This window comes from Dreissena polymorpha, chromosome 7 (genome assembly GCF_020536995.1).
Source record: "Dreissena polymorpha isolate Duluth1 chromosome 7, UMN_Dpol_1.0, whole genome shotgun sequence".
NCBI classification, from domain to species: domain Eukaryota; kingdom Metazoa; phylum Mollusca; class Bivalvia; order Myida; family Dreissenidae; genus Dreissena; species Dreissena polymorpha.
Genome location: NC_068361.1, coordinates 15,329,758 through 15,348,814, shown reverse-complemented (window position 1 = coordinate 15,348,814; position 19,057 = coordinate 15,329,758). Strand labels below are relative to the sequence as shown.

The window sequence follows — 19,057 nt, the reverse complement described above, 5'->3', positions numbered from 1 at the left end:
GAACTGATTTATTGACTTGACACAACTATACGAAATGATGGGACTGATTTATTGGCTAATTACAGCAATACAAATGTTTGATGGGACTGATTTATTGGCTTAACACAACAATACAAATGTTTGATGGGACTGATTTATTGGCTGAACACAACCATACAAATGTTTGATGGGACTGATTTATTGGCTCAACACAACCATACAAATGTTTGATGGGACTGACTGATTGGCTCAACACAACCATACAAATGTATTATGTGACTGATTTATTGGCTTAACACAACCATACAAATGTATTATGTGACATTTTATTGGCTAAACACAACCATACAAATGTTTGATGGGGCTGCTTATTGGCTCAACACAGCAATACAAATGTTTGATGGGACTGATCTATTGGCTCAACACAGCAATACAAATGTATGATAGGACTGATTTATTAGCTCAACACAGCAATACAAATGTATGATGGGCTGATTTATTGGCTCAATACATTAATACAATTGTATGATTGAACTGATCTATTGGCTCAACACAGCAATACAATTGTTTGATTGAAGTGATATCTGGCCCTTCCACAACTGGTATAAATAACTGCTTCAAGAAGTGCGTGTCATTCGTTCTAAGACTTTTGTTGTCCGAGACACAATTTTGAAAGGCAATTTATCATGCACAGCGATCAATAATAGCAAAAATAGAGAGTGACATGCAAACGATGTTGAGAAAGAACGACAACTCTGACTGTGATGTCTTCTCTAACTCAAACTTTAAATTCAGGTTTTCGATGGCTTATTGAGAAATATCAGTGAATTAAAACTGATAATTTCACGTTGCAAACAGTGAAAATCAGCAGTGAAAATTATCGATACTTTTCACTGTTTACTGTGAAATGAAGTCATTTTTGACGAAGTGACGTCATTATCCCTGCGAAATTCTTTAGTTAAACTCTTAAACATTGCATATAAACTGTGAAAAAAGCATAAAATAAAAAGAAATTTTGCTGGATTTGGTAGAATATGGATTTTAATTCACTCATGACCATAGAAAATATATGTTTTCATTCGTGGCTGCGCCACTCGTGAAAATATTATTTTCTATGATCACTCATGAGTTAAAATCGATAATCCACCGAATCCAACCAATATTCTCTTTGTATACAAATAACTGAATCGTTAATGACATCAATAAATACTATAATATATCTTACATTTCACGCGTTTTTTACTTTCAGATTCCTCCACATATCTCTCCAACAAGTCAGAAAGCGCAGGAGCCACGAGTTTAAGTACCGAATAAAGATCACCAGGAACTGGCGGGATCGTGGCTTAATCAAGAACTAAATTCAATGCATTGTTATTTGACTAATTAATAGAATAAAATAAATAATACTGAATCCAGGAAAACCCTAATACCGCACACATGATATGTAGGGCTTACATTAAATATGACGTCACACACGTCGGATATGCTCGTGTAACTGACATGTGTGCGCACCTGCTGCTACCTCACGCTAGCACTTGGTGGGTTACAACGTCTTCCTTTTGATATATATAAAGGTTCTCGATTTAAAGGCATCACCAACCAGAGCATTTTTAAGAAATATTTACTGGTATAATGTTCTTTCTCAGAGTTATGTATCGACTTATGTCGTGTACCATAGCATAACTTAGTTAAGTACTACACTGTAACCTAACCATAATGACTCATTTTGCATCTTAGAGAATACTTTCCGTGTAGCGGCTGTCGCTTACATTTGTTTATTATTCTAATTTTTTGAAAACATATTGTGGAGATGACAGCTGTGAAGTGAAAATAACAGATAGGAAACGCCATTGAGTGCTTATAATTAATATTTATTCAGATTGAAAATAAGAAACCTGCGTTAACAACGTTATTTACAGCCACATTCGGAAATAGGCAAAATACCCTATTGCTCATTCTACACTGTGACAGTTTTAATGAAAGGTCACACGTCAACATTACAAGTGTTCAACAAGAATTTTCTGAAAATATGCCCGCGTAGACCCTGAAGTCTTGCTTGTCTTAATGATTGTACATGTGTGACAATATTCCAAACTGATCTTGTTTTGCTAATTGTGTACAAAACGACATGTAGATAAACATGACTAGTACAAACAAAATGCATATGTACATGTACAAAAATCATTTATGTGGCACGAACAAATACCACTAATAAAAAAGTGTAGGCGTTATTAAGCGGACATGTCCATTATGTGAAGTACATAAACACACTATTCTATACTACTTTCATTCTAGCGAGCGGTTCAATTGTCTCCCATGCCACATGTTATATTAAAAACATAATTTAATGTGCATGCATGAATACGAGAGCTATGAAATAATTTAATATTTATTCGCTTAATAAATACTGCACATATATTTGAAAATAATACACCGTAAAAACCGTCTATGTGCCATTTATGACAAACTGCATTTATTTCAGTGACGTTGTGGTCTTAATTACAGCCAAGATATACGTGTGATTTTTGTATTTCAGTTCATTATTACATTAACATTGCGTCAAAAATATCTCTACAATCATTAACAGAACTGCCCTCCAGGAGCATTCGTTCTCTCATATCTTCCCATACTTCTATCAAGCGTAAAATTATGGCATTCTCAACAAAAGTCGGTTCTTCGATCAGCTCATCACCATTATCATCTGTCCGTGGCTTGAATCTCGTACGATTCTCCAGCAACAGCATCTCCAACTCCATCCGTGTCTTACTGTACCACAACATCGGCTCTGGAGACGCGACGATTGCCTTTCGTATCTTCTCCAATCTAAGTATTACCCTGGGACCTTCTTCTAGCATGTCCGTGATATCTGCTACCCATTTACGATGCAGCGTATTGGTTATACCACATGCTTCCATTAAATTTCGTTCAGGAATCATGTAATACGGCATATATTTTTTGGCAATTGCAGTCCTAAGTTCTCTCAAACCGTCATGCAGCCAGAGAAGCAAACTGTATGCACTAAAGCGTGTCTGTGGGTTACGTTCAGCTTGCCACAATACTATGTTTTTCAGTATATATGATGTAATTTCTTTATTTTTTGGTTTCAGTATATATTTAAGGATCATTTTAAGTATAACATAAACTTTCGCCTGAGTGTCATTAAGGTTGTTTATAAGTTCTGTTTCTCCGCTGTTAAAGCAAATCCTCCACTCGATGTGCTTGTTTACGCTATCCTTAAACCCTGTCGGGGTAACATAGGCTCCTAATGATACTACTTTTTGAACTATGACTGGTAACGGCCACTGGCGGGGTCTGGCAGCCCATCTTTGTAGAACACTAGGACATAAACAGCGTAAGGCGTGTACTGTGTCCGTATGTTGCTTCTCGTTAATTGTATGTGGTGTTGACGGCCCCGCGCGTTTATGTTGCACCACGTGTAATCGACGATCAAATGACAGCGAAGCGGAACATTCATCTAGAAATAAACTACTGCTAAATAAAAATTCCCCATATCCATTATCACACAGCGGAGCGGTTATTATTTTCATTGTAAAATGCACTAGTCTCTCTAGCAACAGTATGCAGTGTCCTGGATATACGCGTGTATCCATCCTGAACACGTCCATGTCCTCTGGTATGGTGTGAAGACTGATACCAGTTTCCACACAGAGGATAAAGTTCTGCAAATGTAGCATGTCATGGTCGCTTTCTAAATAGCTTGTCAACCCTTCTGCCTTGCTGCCAGCTGTGATAATAGTTTCTTCTTTCTGTCGACCAATCGACAGCTTATCCAAATCCTTGTACTTCTTAACGCGCCACTTTCTCATCTCCTCGCCGTATCCCAGCCGGGTCATTATAGTACTAATCTCCACTGACACACTTTCCACATAATTCTGAAATTATATTAACATGTTATATTATAACAGTATTATATTTCAAAATTGGTAGTAATAATAGTTCTACATTTATAGCTTTAAAACAGACTAAAATCTAATAAGACTCGTGGTTATAGTTGTCTTTTACAAACATTATATGTTATTTAATATTTGCGATTCACATGTGCGTTTCAATAAAAAGTCGCCAATTAATCCCGCTGAAATAATCACGTGACGTTCATATAAGAAAACATCGACACATATAGTTGCACTTATAATGAGTTAAAAATGTAAGTTCGGCTGAATCTTAAAAATAGTGTGTACCATATTAAGCTACTTAAAGATGGTATATACGTACAACAAAATTCTGAGTCATTCTCAAAGTTTCCATAGTATATGGGTAATTATAACAGTCTTGTCTGTTACTACATCTAAAGACGCTATGAACATACTATTTGAGGGGACATTCGGTAGATATACATATGAAATTCGGCTTAAGACTCATTTTGCACGCACAGAAATACAATACATACCTCAGTTAAACGACCATCGATAGTTTATACAATATTTATGTTGTTCTGTTTCTGAGACAGGAAGTAGGGCATTACAATTGGGATTTCGGTAATTATACGATGGAAGTAAACCTCTTACGTAAGCGCTTGAATAAATAATCAAGACAGTATTATTATTAATAGCTATGACAAGATATAAACAGGCACTTGATTGTACGATAAATGTTACCATTGATACACGCATTCATGAGAGACTTACCCGAGAGTGACGACTGTACAGACTACTGTGTCTGTGAACTCTGTCAGTCTCTGAATCTGTACACCCGAAGCCTCCTTCTGCCATTTGTAGAATGCTGGAAGGTAACATAAGTTTAAGTAATAATATCTACGTTTGCTTAGACTGCATGTATGTGTTGTTATAAGCGTTTAAAATTTGATAGCCTCGCATAAAACGTCTTAAAACGTTAAAATCGCGCAAACAATTACTAGGTCGAATGGCATATCATAAACACTATAGAATACACGTTGTACTATTTATAAATAAGCTTAGAGACAACTTTCTTCCAGGTTTATATTGAGCATGTGTGCCTATGAAATACGTAAAAAGAGCTGCGTTTCATGTGCGTTCCATCAATCGAGTCTAGACAGCAAAGTCCTGGACGTATCTATGAACCTGAGGTTCGAAGCCATCCGTTCGATAAAGCACAAGAAACAACATGACTTACAAATAACAAAACTAACATATCCGTCTCGAATAAATAAAACTATTTACAAATCAGAAGCAAACTGTATATACAGTTTGAATGAGTGTATCTGTTAAATATATTCAAATGTTTTGCACTTCTAATTCAATACCCATTCAATCAAAATGATAAATTATAAATGCGTTAACAAGTACATTTTCGAGTTTAACTTACTATCTCCTGCTACGCCGATTTCATCAATATGAGAACAGTTCACAATAACCTCAAGTAAATGTCACAAGGAAACAAAATTTGAGGGATATGTTGAATGGAAAAATCCAACCACTTTTGATGTCATTAACACTCAAAAAGAATTTCCGAGTATCAATAATGAATTAGTGATTCTTTAAATAGATGTGGTGTAAACGATATAATTATAAAGACAAGATGAACAAATAAATCACTTAGCGATGAAAATGCAAAGTGTAGCTTTAAAGGGTCGTTTTCACAGATTTTGGAATGTATTGAAGTTTGACATCAAATGCTTTCTATTGATAAATGTAAATATTGGAATTTAAAAGCTCCAGTAAAAAAACAGGAATAAAGTTAAAAAGAAACAAAAAAGTAACCCTCAACTGAGCTCAAACCACTAATCCCTAGAGTAAAAGTCTATCGCTTAGACCACTTGGCTAACCGTCCTCTCACTGTATATAAGCAATCCTCGTAGTATCACAAATAAAAATACAACAACAACAACAGAAATATCCAAATTATTTAATCGTTTGCATCAAAATACGTATATAAGTGGTTAATGGTTGAATAAAAGACTTCCGGATAGAAACAATAATTCTCGACTGGTTATGTTCCTGTTGTTTCGTAAGCACGTGTTTACATTGTTTAGTTGTAACGTGTTTACATTGTGTAGTTGTCACATGTTTGTATTCATTGTGTAGTGGTCACGTGTTAAAATTATGTAGAGGTCACGTGTTTACACTCTGTAATGGTCACGTGTTTACATTGTGTAGTGGTCACGTGTTTTCAGTCATTGTGTAGTGGTAACGTGTTGACATTTTGTATGGTTCACGTGTTTACATTATGTAGTGGTCATGTATTTAGATTGTGTAGTGACCACGTGTTTACATTCATCGTGTAGTGGTCACGTGTTGACATTATGTACAGGTCACGTGTTTACATTCTGTAGTGGTCATGTGTTCAAATGGTGTAGTGGCCACGTGTTAACATCGTGAAGTGGTCACGTATTTACATTGTGTGCAACTACATATATGTTCTCTTAACTAGTCATGTGGCTTGTATTTGTGTTCCTTATATTATAAAAAATGAATATATACAGACAACACACAAGCTGGGTTCATTACATGTCCATTTAATTCAGTTTCATCTCAACACTATAACTTTTAATGATTACATAATTGTAATACAATCTCTGGAAATAACTATGATAAACAGCTTATTCAAAGCGTCTCAGAGATATCACAAAGGCGTCGCAAAGTTGTCAAAGCCCTGAAATAACAATAACGATTTTCTACAATAATATAAATTGATACAGACTTACAATAACATTTAAGTATGTTATCATAAATAAATACTATGTTATTCATACATATCTAGTGGTCGTCAATATAAGGTCTCGCTCTATTGTAGCACAATACCACGAAAACTTACAATAGAACGACACCTTACAATAGATCGAACTAGCATTACATTCCCAATGCTAATCATCAAAATAATAAAAGATACAAATCTGAACTTGATAAAAAATACATCCAATAACATGACATACCAATTGTGGATTGACCTCCTATGACAGCTTATGACCCCAGTCTTGACTGCAGATGATGCCCAGTGCTGTGACTGCAATATTAGCTCATAGGTGCAAGCATACAGAAAAGAAAGTGATCTCTGTTATGACTTTTAAATATAAAGAATTATGCTGCCATCATAAACAATACCAAGGTCAATGAAAACAACCATATTTAACTGATAAATACAATACCGACAAAAGCACTATTCAATGGCCATCTAGACTAGCACATTACTAATAAATTTACATAGTTAAAATACAACATACCTCTTTTCCCGCAAATCGTGCTAAATGATGCGCTTGCTTATATACCCTCATTATAATCTATAAGGGGTTACACCCAACTAGTTAAAGTTAAACCGGTTACACATTTCCCCCCTTTGAAAATGACGTCCCGTCATAGTCATAATGTATCTATAATCAGTTCTTCATTGTGTCCATTGTCAACATATAAAACATAGTTCAAGTGCTACAGCATTCGCACTTAACATTCAAATATACATATACACAATAATTATAGATAAAACCTGAAAAAACGAAAACAATCAGTAATTATTTGATAATAAATACAGATGCAGCATCAATGTACCTGTCTATCTGCAACAAATTTACAATACATTATAACATTACTGTTTAATACAGCACCTAAACAATTATTTAAACAATTATTCAATCTCTCCTCCTCTCTGAAGGAATTGTGTCCTCACAAATATCTAAAAATCATACAAATTGTTAAAATACATTTATACAAATTTCATAAAACATTGACTTCATGATAGCATTTACTATCTTTCTGGCGATTTCACACTCCATACTCTTTAATATTCCTAAAGACATTAATACTTCTAAAGCATGAAATCTATTGTCAAAAGGTCTGTTTACTAAACTAAACATATGAAAATCATCATATTTAGTTGGTAATTTTCTATGCCGTTCAGATTTTCTAACAGGCTGTAGAGGTAATTTTCTTCTCTTTCTTTGCGCTGCATTGTTGGAATCTTGTTCTTGCAGTGCAGTGTCCTGAGTCGTGTCCTGATCTGTTTCTACTCCTGGCTCTGTAGATCCATTCCCAGCCTCTGCGATAATTTCACCCTTTCCCACTTGTTCCTCTTCCTCATCCGTATTCCTACCAGCTTCTACAGCCGGACGGCCATTTTCTATCGCGTTTTCTTCCCTCTCTGTTCCACTCACTTCTTCTCCAGCGGGTATGGGCTGAGTATGTACAACATCACTCGAGTCCATTCGTCTGTTAATAATCTTCTCCTCGAGTCTGTAGGCGTCCCCACATGTACTTGTTCTGGGAACATGTATACAACTCGTACAATCCTCATCGGAACTGTCACTCTCGGACGGTCCATTTTCTTCCTTCATTAATCCAACTCCGGATGCATCCTTTCCTATTGCTTAAGAAATTCCCGCTTGCTCTATGACCTCGTGTATACTCTCTCTGTCCACATCTTCCCGAGCCTTCACTGGAAATATATGATTCATGTGTAAAGTTTTCTGTGTACCACTTTCTACACCTTTAAGCCTGAATACCGGGATGTTTTCACGCGGTTGTTCTATTATGATATATAGTTCTTCTTCATATTTGTCTGCAAGTTTATGTTTTCCTTCACCATGAGCCATTATCTTCACCAGGACATGATCTCCTACTTCAACCTTGGCTGGCTCCTCTTACTTTAAGGTCATATGAATGTTTCTGCTTTTCCTTTGCGTTTGAAATATACATTTCTACAATTTATCTTGTCGTTTTAATCCTATCTTTTAAATCTTCAATATATTCCTGACTTGTCTTATTACATGTTTGTTCTTGTGATCTTTCAAATTTAGCATCAATAGGTAATTCAGGCTTCCTTCTAAACATCAATTCAAAAGGTGAAAATTTTGTTGATTCATGAGGCGTACAGTTGTAGGAATAAACTAATGAGTTAATGTATTTCTGCCAGTTACTTTTTTGTTCATTTTCCAAAGTTCCCAGCATGTCTAATAGAGTTCTATTAAACCATTCTGGTCCGGCATTTCCCTGTGGATGGTATACAGATGTATGTGTCTTCTTCATGTTGGTGATATTACAAAGTTCTTTGATTAAATCAGACTCAAAGTTTGCGCCTTGATCAGAATGGAGTCTTGTTGGGATACCGTAATGAATGATAAAATTGTTGTAGAAAGCTTCTGCTGTCGTCTTGGCTGTCTGGTTTTTGGTGGGAATAGCTAGTGCGTACTTGGTAAAATGATCTGTAATAACTAATATGCTGTTGAATCCTCCTTTTGCTGGTTATAATGAGAGATAGTCAAAACAAACAAGCTCTAGTGGGTAGGTTGTGTGTACATTTACCAGAGGTGCTCTTGTGTTAGTTGCTGTTTTCCTTCTTAAACATCTGTCACACTTAGACACGTGTTGCTCTACTTCTGAAGACATTCCTGGCCAAAAAAATCGCTCTCGTATCAGTTTCATCGTTCGTTCCTTTCCCGGATGTCCTACGTCTGTATGAAGACCTTTCAAAATATCACTTTTATAAACTTCAGGGATCACTAATTGTTCAATAGGTGTACCTTGATCTTGAATATCTCTAAACAAAATACCTCTCTTGATCTTCAAATTAGCAAAGTTCTTCTTCATGGTAATGTCTTGCTTACTATGTATTTGTTGTGGAAGGCTCTTGTCAATAACTGCTCTTCTCCATTTGTCAACGGTAGGGTCAGATATATGTGCTCTCCGAATTTCACGCATTTCTATTTGTGCGAAAGGTTGTCCGAAATTGTCCGCTATGTCTACTACATTTAAAGATTAACAAAGCAACGTCTCAAAATAACATTCAATACTTTGAAGAGACTTGCATATGGCTTTAACCCAATGTTATCTAGTACTACATGATTGTTAGAGTCTGAAACTTTTCCTGGTGGGTATCTACTTAAAGCATCAGCATCTGTGTTTTGTACGCCTGGTCTGTAAAAAATATCAAAATTATACTCTCCAATTGCTGCTGCCCATCTTTGACCTGTGGCATCTAATTTAGCTGAAGATAAAACATCAATTAGTGGATTATGATCAGTGTACACTTTAAAATGACTATGTGATAAATATTCTGAAAATGTCTCCGTAATGGTCCACTTCAACGCTAAAAATTAAATAAAGTTTAAATGCGGAATAATTCTTTTCTGACTTTGTTAGTTGTCGGCTGGCATATGCTATCACTCTCTTCCTTTTGTCATCTTGTTTTTGGTATAATACTGTCCCTAGTCCTTGTGTTGACGCATCTGTGTGAAGCTCTCTGAAAATCAGGATAAGCTAAAATAGGTGGAGATGTAAGAATTATTTTCAATTTATCAAAGATATGCTGGTTTTCTTCTGTCCATGTCCATTCTTTGGCATCTTTCTTCTGTTGTGCTTTCTTGCCTGTGGGGTGTGGAATTAATTCTGAAAGAGGTTTTGTAATTTTACTGAAATTTTTTATAAATCGCCTATAGTAACCTGCAAATGCTAAGAAAGAATGAAGTTCACTAGGGTTTTGTGGTTTTGGCCAATTTCGTATCTTCTCAATCTTCTCGTGATCAGTTTCTATGCCTTCGTTGCTCACAATGTGACCTAAAAAGTTAACACGTTGTTTAAAAAATTGACATTTTTCAGGACACAGTTTCAAGTTACACTCCTGCAATCTAGAAAGAACTAATTCTAACCGTTCTAAATGTTCCGACACGGTGCGGCTGAAAATAATCAGGTCATCTAAAAAAATAACACAAATTTTCATATTAAAATCACCTAAACACTCCTGCATTAGTCTTTGATAAGTAGCGGGACTGTTGCATAACCCAAAAGCCATCTGATTAAATTCAAAGAAACCGAGTGGCCCCACTGTAAATCCGGTGCGTTCCTTGAGTTCTTCTAGAATTTCTACTTGGTGATATCCTGCTTTCATATCTAGGGTTGTAAAGTACTTTGCCCCTTCTAAGCAGTCAAAAATTTCTTCTGTTCTTGGTAAGGCAAATGAATCTTTGATGGTTCTGTCATTAAACATACGGTAGTCCACACAAAGTCTCAGTTTTCCATTCTTCTTTCTAACAAGGACTATGTTGGATGAAAAGGGAGATTTAGATGGTCTAATGATGTTGCAGGCTAGTAGTTGTTCTATATGTTGTCTTACTTCATTGATCATTCCAGGGGTAAATCTTCTGTGTCTCTGCTTAAATGGCCTTTCATCATGCAAATCTTTTCTGTGTTTGATTGATGTACAGTTTCCAATATCTGTGTCGCTCGTAGAGAAAATGCTACTGTGTTTCATTAACAGATCAGTTAAGGCTCGTTTTTGTTCAGAATCTAAAATGTTATCTTCATCAATGCTGAGATCCTTTACTATATTCTTTCTTTTGATGTCTAGATTTTCTTCCTCTAATCTGTCAAGTACTTCTGCTGTGACTTCTACTGGTTGTAGTTCACATAGTATAGCCTTCGGTGCCAAACATACTGTGTTGGTAGATAGATTGGTCAATGTGACGGTTAAACTCTTTTTCCCAGACATAACTAATGCTTGACTGACTTCTACAGTACTGGGTAGATTACTCTCTGCACATTCCTGAATGAGAGCTGATGTGACTGGATAATCAATTTCTTTGTCTGTGTAGGCCTGTACTGTCACTGTTTCATTTGGTTTTATGATCACTTGGTGTGGCACTCCGTTTCTGACGATAGCTATACAGTTGTTGTTCTGTTTTAATTTCTTCTCTCTGAGTACTATGCTTCTAAAACATAGATACCATGTTTCCGTATTTTCCCTTATGCATATCATTGGGACAGTCTCTTGCAAAATGACCCCGATCACCGCATGCATAACATGGTCCTCTAAAATTGTTACTACCCAGTGGTCTGGTAGGTCTGTACATCCCTCTTCCTCCTCTTTGTAGTGGTGGTTGTTGAAATCTGCCTCTTTTTATACCTCTGCCTACATAGTAGTTGGGATTGTTGTTTCCTTTCTGAAGGTCTTCTATCTTCCTATTCAACTCATGAACCATGGCCTTTAATTCATTGATTTCTGACTTTTCTTCTTTTTCTGGCTTCTTGGCAACATTGCAGGTCCTTTTTTTGTCTGTCATTTGAAGGTCTTTTTCTAGTCTTCTTTACTCAGTCTTGAATCTGTCGTAATCATCAATAGTGTCATACTTGTATTGGGCGATGTGTTTCAAGTCTAACTTCAGCCCTTGAAATAGAACTTGTTTCAGGATCTCAGCATTTCCTCGCTTGATTGTCTTCAATTCTATGGCTCCGGCAAAGAGATCTTCTAGTCTTGAAGCATATGCAGTCACTTCTTCTGCGCCTTGAGTACATGAGTAGAATTTTCGCATCACAGACTCTTGGAACTCTATGTTACCATAAGTGCTCTCGAGCTTCTTCAGCACTTCGTGTAGAGATGCATCTGGTCCTAATCTTCGTAAAATATCACCTGCTGTACCTCTCATTGATCTTCTTAGTCCCAGCATACTTTGCTTCTCTGTAAATGTTCCCTCTGTCAACAGTGCATGTAGTTCGTATCTAAAGGCATCCCAGGTTGCTTCCCCTTTGTTGTCTTCTCCAGAGAATGCTGAAAGTTTGAGGAAATGGTACGTCCCTGTTTCTGAATAACTTGAAAATCTTGGCCTTGAATACTCAAATGAACTCACCCTAGGTTTCCTCTCCTCGTCAGTTTTCTTTGTCAGTCCTCTCAACAATCGACCTATGTCTTCTCCACCTTCTACCCGAGGATCCATGTTCAAATCTTTGAGGGCATCTAGCAGTTTCTGTTCCTTGTCTGTAAGTGTACGCTCTTGTTCACCTCCACCACTTGCTAGTCCACTCTTCTCCGATTCATCTTCTTCCTGTGACCTACTAGCCATTATTTCTAAATCTAATAACTAATGAAGAAACAGACTGTCATATAAAATTAAACTTATATAATCCATATAAAACTGTGTTACAAAATACACAAATTAATTTCTGGAAACCTGCAACTCTACAATTGTGAAAACAATTTTCATCTTTAATTCATATCCACACTGCTGACAGCAGGTAAGAATAATTAATTTTAAAATAAAACTGCCAATAATACACTTAATGAGTTATAAACTCACACAAATTGTGTGCTTTCTAAAAATAAAATGTCAAGGTCAAATAGTTGTCAACAATTTTCTGACAAGGTCACAGTGTACATGTCAATGAAATGTCAAATCCCCAACGAATAATACTAAGCAAGTGAAGCTTTCAGCACGATTGAAAATTAACTACCTGTTAACTTAATAGATGTGTGATTTGAATGCTGGTCACCACCTCCAGACAAACAACACCTCTGAAATAAACTAGTTGGCCACTAAAAAGTACTGTAATAACACAAAACAATCAAATATACCCTGTATGTAAGGTTTTCAATATGATGGCAACATTACGAAGTATTTAATAATAGTATAGTTGCTTCAAATACTTTACTAAATAGACTGGTTAGTTAAAGAAACCATCACCAAGGAATATGTTTTAAAATTGCTAAGTTATCATGCAATTGTGACACTTTCCCAATCAATTGTTCAATAATATAATTTCTTCCCCAGGATATTAAAAAAATTGCAGTTATAAACAAAAGTTTTAAAACAACAACAAATTATTTACAGCAAATGAACCACAAAGGATTATTTACAATTAAATAAACAAATTCAACTGCAATTTAATAAATAATGGCCTTCCACTATTGGTACTCACAAATACAAATGTGTTTTTCAATCACACGGAAATGTCAATGTCACACGCTCCAGTTACTTTGCAGGCACTGATGTTCTACTTGCTCCCAAAGATCGCTCGTCGCTCCCAACAAATAATCGCTCGTTTCTCCCAATGATCGCTCAGAATGCCACCTGCATTGCTCCACCGCACACGCCAACTGCTCCGACAACTGGCTACTGAATAAGCTGTGCGTCCTCCATACAACCAAAGATTTTCCACAATCTTTAACAATTATCAATACTCATTTATTTATATTTTTAAATTAATGTTCAGTTCTTAAATGAGAGAAATCTAAAATTTAACCACGTTGGGCGCCATTTGTGGCTTGTATTTGTGTTCCTTACATTATAAAAAATCAATATATACAGACAACACACAAGCTGGGATCATTACATGTCCATTTAATTCAGTTTTCTCTCAACATTATAACTTTTAATGATTACATAATTGTAATACAATCTCTGGAAATAACTATGATAAACAGCTTATTCAAAGCGTCTCAGATATATCACAAAGGCGTCGCAAAGTTGTCAAAGCCCTGAAATAACAATAACGATTTTCTACAATAATATAAATTGATACAGACTTACAATAACATTTAAGTATGTTATCATAAATAAATACTATGTTATTCATACATATCTAGTGGTCGTCAATATAAGGTATCGCTATATTGTAGCACAATACCACGAAAGCTTACAATAGAACGACAACTTACAATAGATCGAACTAGCATTACATTCCCAAGGCTAATCATCAAAATAATAAAAGATACAAATCTGAACTTGATAAAAAAATACATCCAATAACATGACATGCCAATTGTGGATTGGCCTCCTATGACAGCTTATGACCCCAGTCTTGACTGCAGATGATGCCCAGTGCTGTGACTGCAATATTAGCTCATAGGTGCAAGCATACAGAAAAGAAAGTGATCTCTGTTATGACTTTTAAATATAAAGAATTATGCTGCCATCATAAACAATAGCAAGGTCAATGAAAACAACCATATTTAACTGATAAATACAATACCGACAAAAACACTATTCAATGGCCATCTAGACTAGCACATTACTAATAAATTTTCATAGTTAAAATACAACATACCTTTATATAAAAACAGAAAAAACGTGAAGAACAACTGCTTCAACCAATATGGATGAATTCTTTTCCCGCAAATCGTGCTGAATGATGCGCTTGCTTATATACCCTCATTATAATTTATTAGGGGTTACACCCAACTAGTTAAAGTTAAACCGGTTACAGTCAAAAGTTAGAAATTGTCTTTATTATTTATAACGGCTGATAATCAATCCTGCCACTCTATTTCACTTCGTTAATGTGTTGTTCTCGTGGATCTGTGAACCTGATGAATCCTTAGCAAATAAACTATACAAAGTAATGTAGTTTGTTACTAAATCCAAATAAAGTAATGCATCTATATTCCCGTGGGGGACTTCAAACCCGGGAATAAATACTTTTATTGTAATTCATGATTCGTTACTATTTTACTGGGCAATTTAAGGTTCAGGTTACCGAGGAAGGGGGGGGGGGTCATGGTGCACGCCCCCCCCCTTCGTTATCTTTACCCAGACAACCCAAACCACCCCAAACCTTGTTAATTATCCCCACGCTTTTTGAAAAGCGTGGGGATATTGTGGTTATCTCCGCCGTCCGTCCGTCCGTCCGGCCGTCCGTCCTGGCCACTATCTCCTCCTACACTATGAGCACTATAACCATGAATTTTACACACATGATAGCTATGAGCATATGTGCGACCCTGCACTATTCGGAATTTTAATCTGACCCCTGGGTCAAAAGATATGGGGGTTTGGGTGGGGCCGGGTCAGAGATTTTCACTTATTTTTATGCCCCTGGTATGGTGCATTGGCCATAACTTTTGCAATATTGATGATAGCAACTTGATATTTGGCATGCATGTGTATCTCATGGAGCTGCACATTTTGAGTGGTTAAAGGTTAAGGTCAAGGTCATCCTTCAAGGTCAAAGGTCAAAAAACCAATCCAATGTAATTAATAAGCTTTAAAGGGAGGTAAGTAAATAACCTGCCAAATTATATGAAAATTTAAATAAATCAAAGTGGCGCATAGAGTACACAGAAGTGGCGCAGAGATGTATTAAGTATTCAATTGTTTGTGTTAACTCACCTGTGAAATGGTTTAGCTCATCCATCTCATGCTTATACAAGGGATTATAAAAAATTGGCGCAAAGGGACACCTGTATATGAGAGAAGAGATAGAATGCAGTCAAGCATAAAAAGCATGAGAAACTCATGGAATAGAGCCTCAAGAATCTATAAAAGGGCTGAAACTTTCAATTTGTGCAATTAAAATTTTAGACTCATTACTGAAAATCTGTCAAAATGTTCAAGTGGGAAAAAGGTGAGAAATAATTTAAAGCAAGATGGACATTGTTGTGTACAAGATTGCGATATAACATTTCTGAGACGCTACTATTTAGTCAACCATTTAACCTCAAAATATATTTTTGCCAAAACAGGAGCAAGAAGATTGGCTACAAGAGAGCATGTTCAGCCATCTCATAAGTCATTCCAATTTGGATGACATGTACATAATTGACTACAGTGAAGTTTATTCATTATAAGATTTGTAAGGAGAGCAGAATGAGGAGGAAAAATTAAGGTTAAGATTTTCACTCATTTTTTATGTTATTTTCATGTTATTTTACATTAACTTCTTCATTTCTACATTGAATTACTTCAAATGTATTCTAAACATCTCTTCTGACAATAAAGTCAATCTCAACTATGCATGGCCCCATAACCAACCCTGGGGCGCCCCTGTGTAAAACATGCGGCGTGGGGATACGCGTCGGCCCATGCCGCGCCATTTCTAGTTATATATGTCTTATATTAGAAATTCAATAAGAAAAAGACACATATATGTTGAATGGTACCCAAGACAAATGGATAAAAGCACCATTTCATTGCCGCAAAGGTGGGGCGGGGTTGGATGACATCGATGGTGTCTCTTATCTGATCATAATCATTAACATCCTTAAAGATGTAGAGCACAACAGCGGCTTACAGATTCGCAGCAAGCAGCCTGTTGATCCATATTGTCTATTCCTGCCACCGTTTTTTGGAGCACCGGGACAAGGCACAATATAACCTATATCGGTGCATAGACATGTGTGCAGGTACAATAGATTGAAATTTCAGATGTAAATCAAAATTATGTCCAACTGGCATGAGTTTTATGAGTTATTAGGTTGGAGTGCTGGGATGCACTCCGGTACCTGTCATAATGCAGCCTTACGCTCCGATGTATCTCAAGAACTACATTTAAGCCTAGTATAGTATCTTGTGCATTCATTACACCGCTTTGAAAACATAATTGTGCCGTCGACTGCTTCGTGTTGCTTCCAGTAAATGTGCAATTATATTACACGTATAATAACGGCTCATTTACAACAAAGTACTCATACAATTTACTATAACCAACATTTGCATTTGGCTAAATCTATGAATAAGTAAAACTGAAGTTAGCAATTCATGTACATACAGACTACTGAAAAGTAGTTTATATAGGTTAAATAAGATATTTTGATCGTGGATGTACCTGTAATTTTGCAAAATTACAGTGTAATCGAACCGTATTTCTTTTTTAAATGTCAGAACCTGCACAAATCGGACCCCGTGTTTTTCAAAATCGATTTTAACTGACATCGATTTTCATTTTTGCCTATCAACTACAATGGAAATCAATTTTCTATGACAAGCAAAATCGGTTTTCGATTGCAAAAAAAATGTTTTGTGAACACGGGGCCTGGTTTAGGCGAAATCGTTCGACGATCTTGCCTACATTGCGAAAGAATTTTAACCGAATACAATTATATCATCTCGACATTCAGCATCCCGTTTGGGGTTTGCCGGTTCCATTTAGGATTCCGTAAACGCATGCGTTATTTCAGGCATGTGCCCACCCGTTACTAGTAACTAGTATATCTATATATGATCAGAGAGAAGTTGTCATTTCATACCATATTTTATTAAACGAGATCAGGGATTTTGATAGTCAATGAGTCTTTGGCGAGCTTATTTACAAATTTCATAGACGAGTTTAATAAAGGATCGTATGAAATCACAACGAGTTGCATGTCATTTTTATAACATGCAATTACATTTGAAGAAATTATTCATGCAAACGTCATGATTACAAAGGAATGTTTTTAACATTTATTGACGTCACTTGACGTTTCAAACTTCTGTCAGCGAAATAACGTAACGCGTTTGATCAGTCAAACATACAAGTAGCCCATGGAAAGACTTTTAAAGCTTTATTTTACATTTTTAAGATAACAATTATTCAAAATTGTTATTTAAGATAAAAACAAGTTGTTGCATATAATGAATTATGATTTTATTTTAATTTCACAATAATTAAGAAAAAAATATTGGAACAAATATAAAGATTGGTAATAAGAGTAAAAAGTATTTGTGGTTATCAATAATAATTTAACTTTTTCATGAATGCTTTCTGGATTTGATATTGTAACACAAAGGAAAATGTGAAATAGTATAGCGAGGTAATTGTAACCGGTTTGCACTTCCAAGAAAATATTAAATAGCCCTATTGTTTGTGCAATACATTCATACATTGAATATGCCACTGATCGTCCGCCTCACAAAACGGTGAATAATGGGAGCAGTGACTTAATTGCAATGCAAAAAAAGAACACCAAAGACTATTGCCGTCATCCATCTTCATGAAACTTGGTCACAACGTCTGTCTCCATAATATATGTCTATATCGGTTGACTTTAAAACTGGTTGACGTTGTGTTTATAACACTTTTGCTGGGTTGAATAAAATAAAAAGCTTGTGAACACATTCAATATTTATCGCCCATTCTTTAAAAACTTTGCCAAACAATTTTCCAATTGATATACCGACCGAGTTTGATACTGGATCATATGTGATAAAAATAGGTCAAATGAAGGAAAAAGCTTGCGAAAACAATAGAGGTCATACCCATTACACAATCTTAATGAAACTTGGTGAAAACATTTGTGCTATATATATATATATATATATATATATATATATATATATATATATATATGTGTGTGTGTGTCATAGACTCATAGGCTACAAAAATCAGTACAAACGAGGAAAAATCACATTTTCGTTTTTTGTCATTTTGTAAAAGATGAATGCAAGCATAAGTCAAATCCAAAATTTTAGGTTTCTATCTATAATAGTTTTTGAGATATTGAGTTTTGAACACATGCACCCTTTGTACGATCTTATAGCTAAATAATGGTTTTCTATATCAATTGACATTGACAACAAACTCTTTTGTAAATACAGTATACATGTATTTACCGTATAGCATTCACACATAGATTAAATGCATTAGCTACACTGACCATGATTTTTACATTTTATGTGCGAACAAAA

General features: G+C 35.7%; 1 protein-coding gene across 2 annotated transcripts; it reads right to left on the bottom strand.

Moving 5' to 3' along the window:
* Positions 1 to 1,829: 1,829 nt before the first annotated feature.
* LOC127838386 (uncharacterized) lies at positions 1,830 to 5,418 on the bottom strand. Of its 2 annotated transcripts, XM_052366104.1 has the most exons (3): positions 5,284 to 5,418; positions 4,626 to 4,719; positions 1,830 to 3,872 (listed from the first exon to the last, which is right to left on the bottom strand). In XM_052366104.1, exons 2-3 carry the CDS (start codon positions 4,707 to 4,709, stop codon positions 2,523 to 2,525), a joined length of 1,434 nt encoding a protein of 477 aa, XP_052222064.1. In that variant the 5' UTR covers positions 4,710 to 4,719; positions 5,284 to 5,418; the 3' UTR covers positions 1,830 to 2,522. The 2 variants fall into 2 exon arrangements, with proteins under 2 accessions (XP_052222064.1, XP_052222063.1); XM_052366103.1 differs by lacking the exon at positions 5,284 to 5,418 and having other exon boundaries at positions 4,626 to 5,257.
* Positions 5,419 to 19,057: the final 13,639 nt, after the last annotated feature.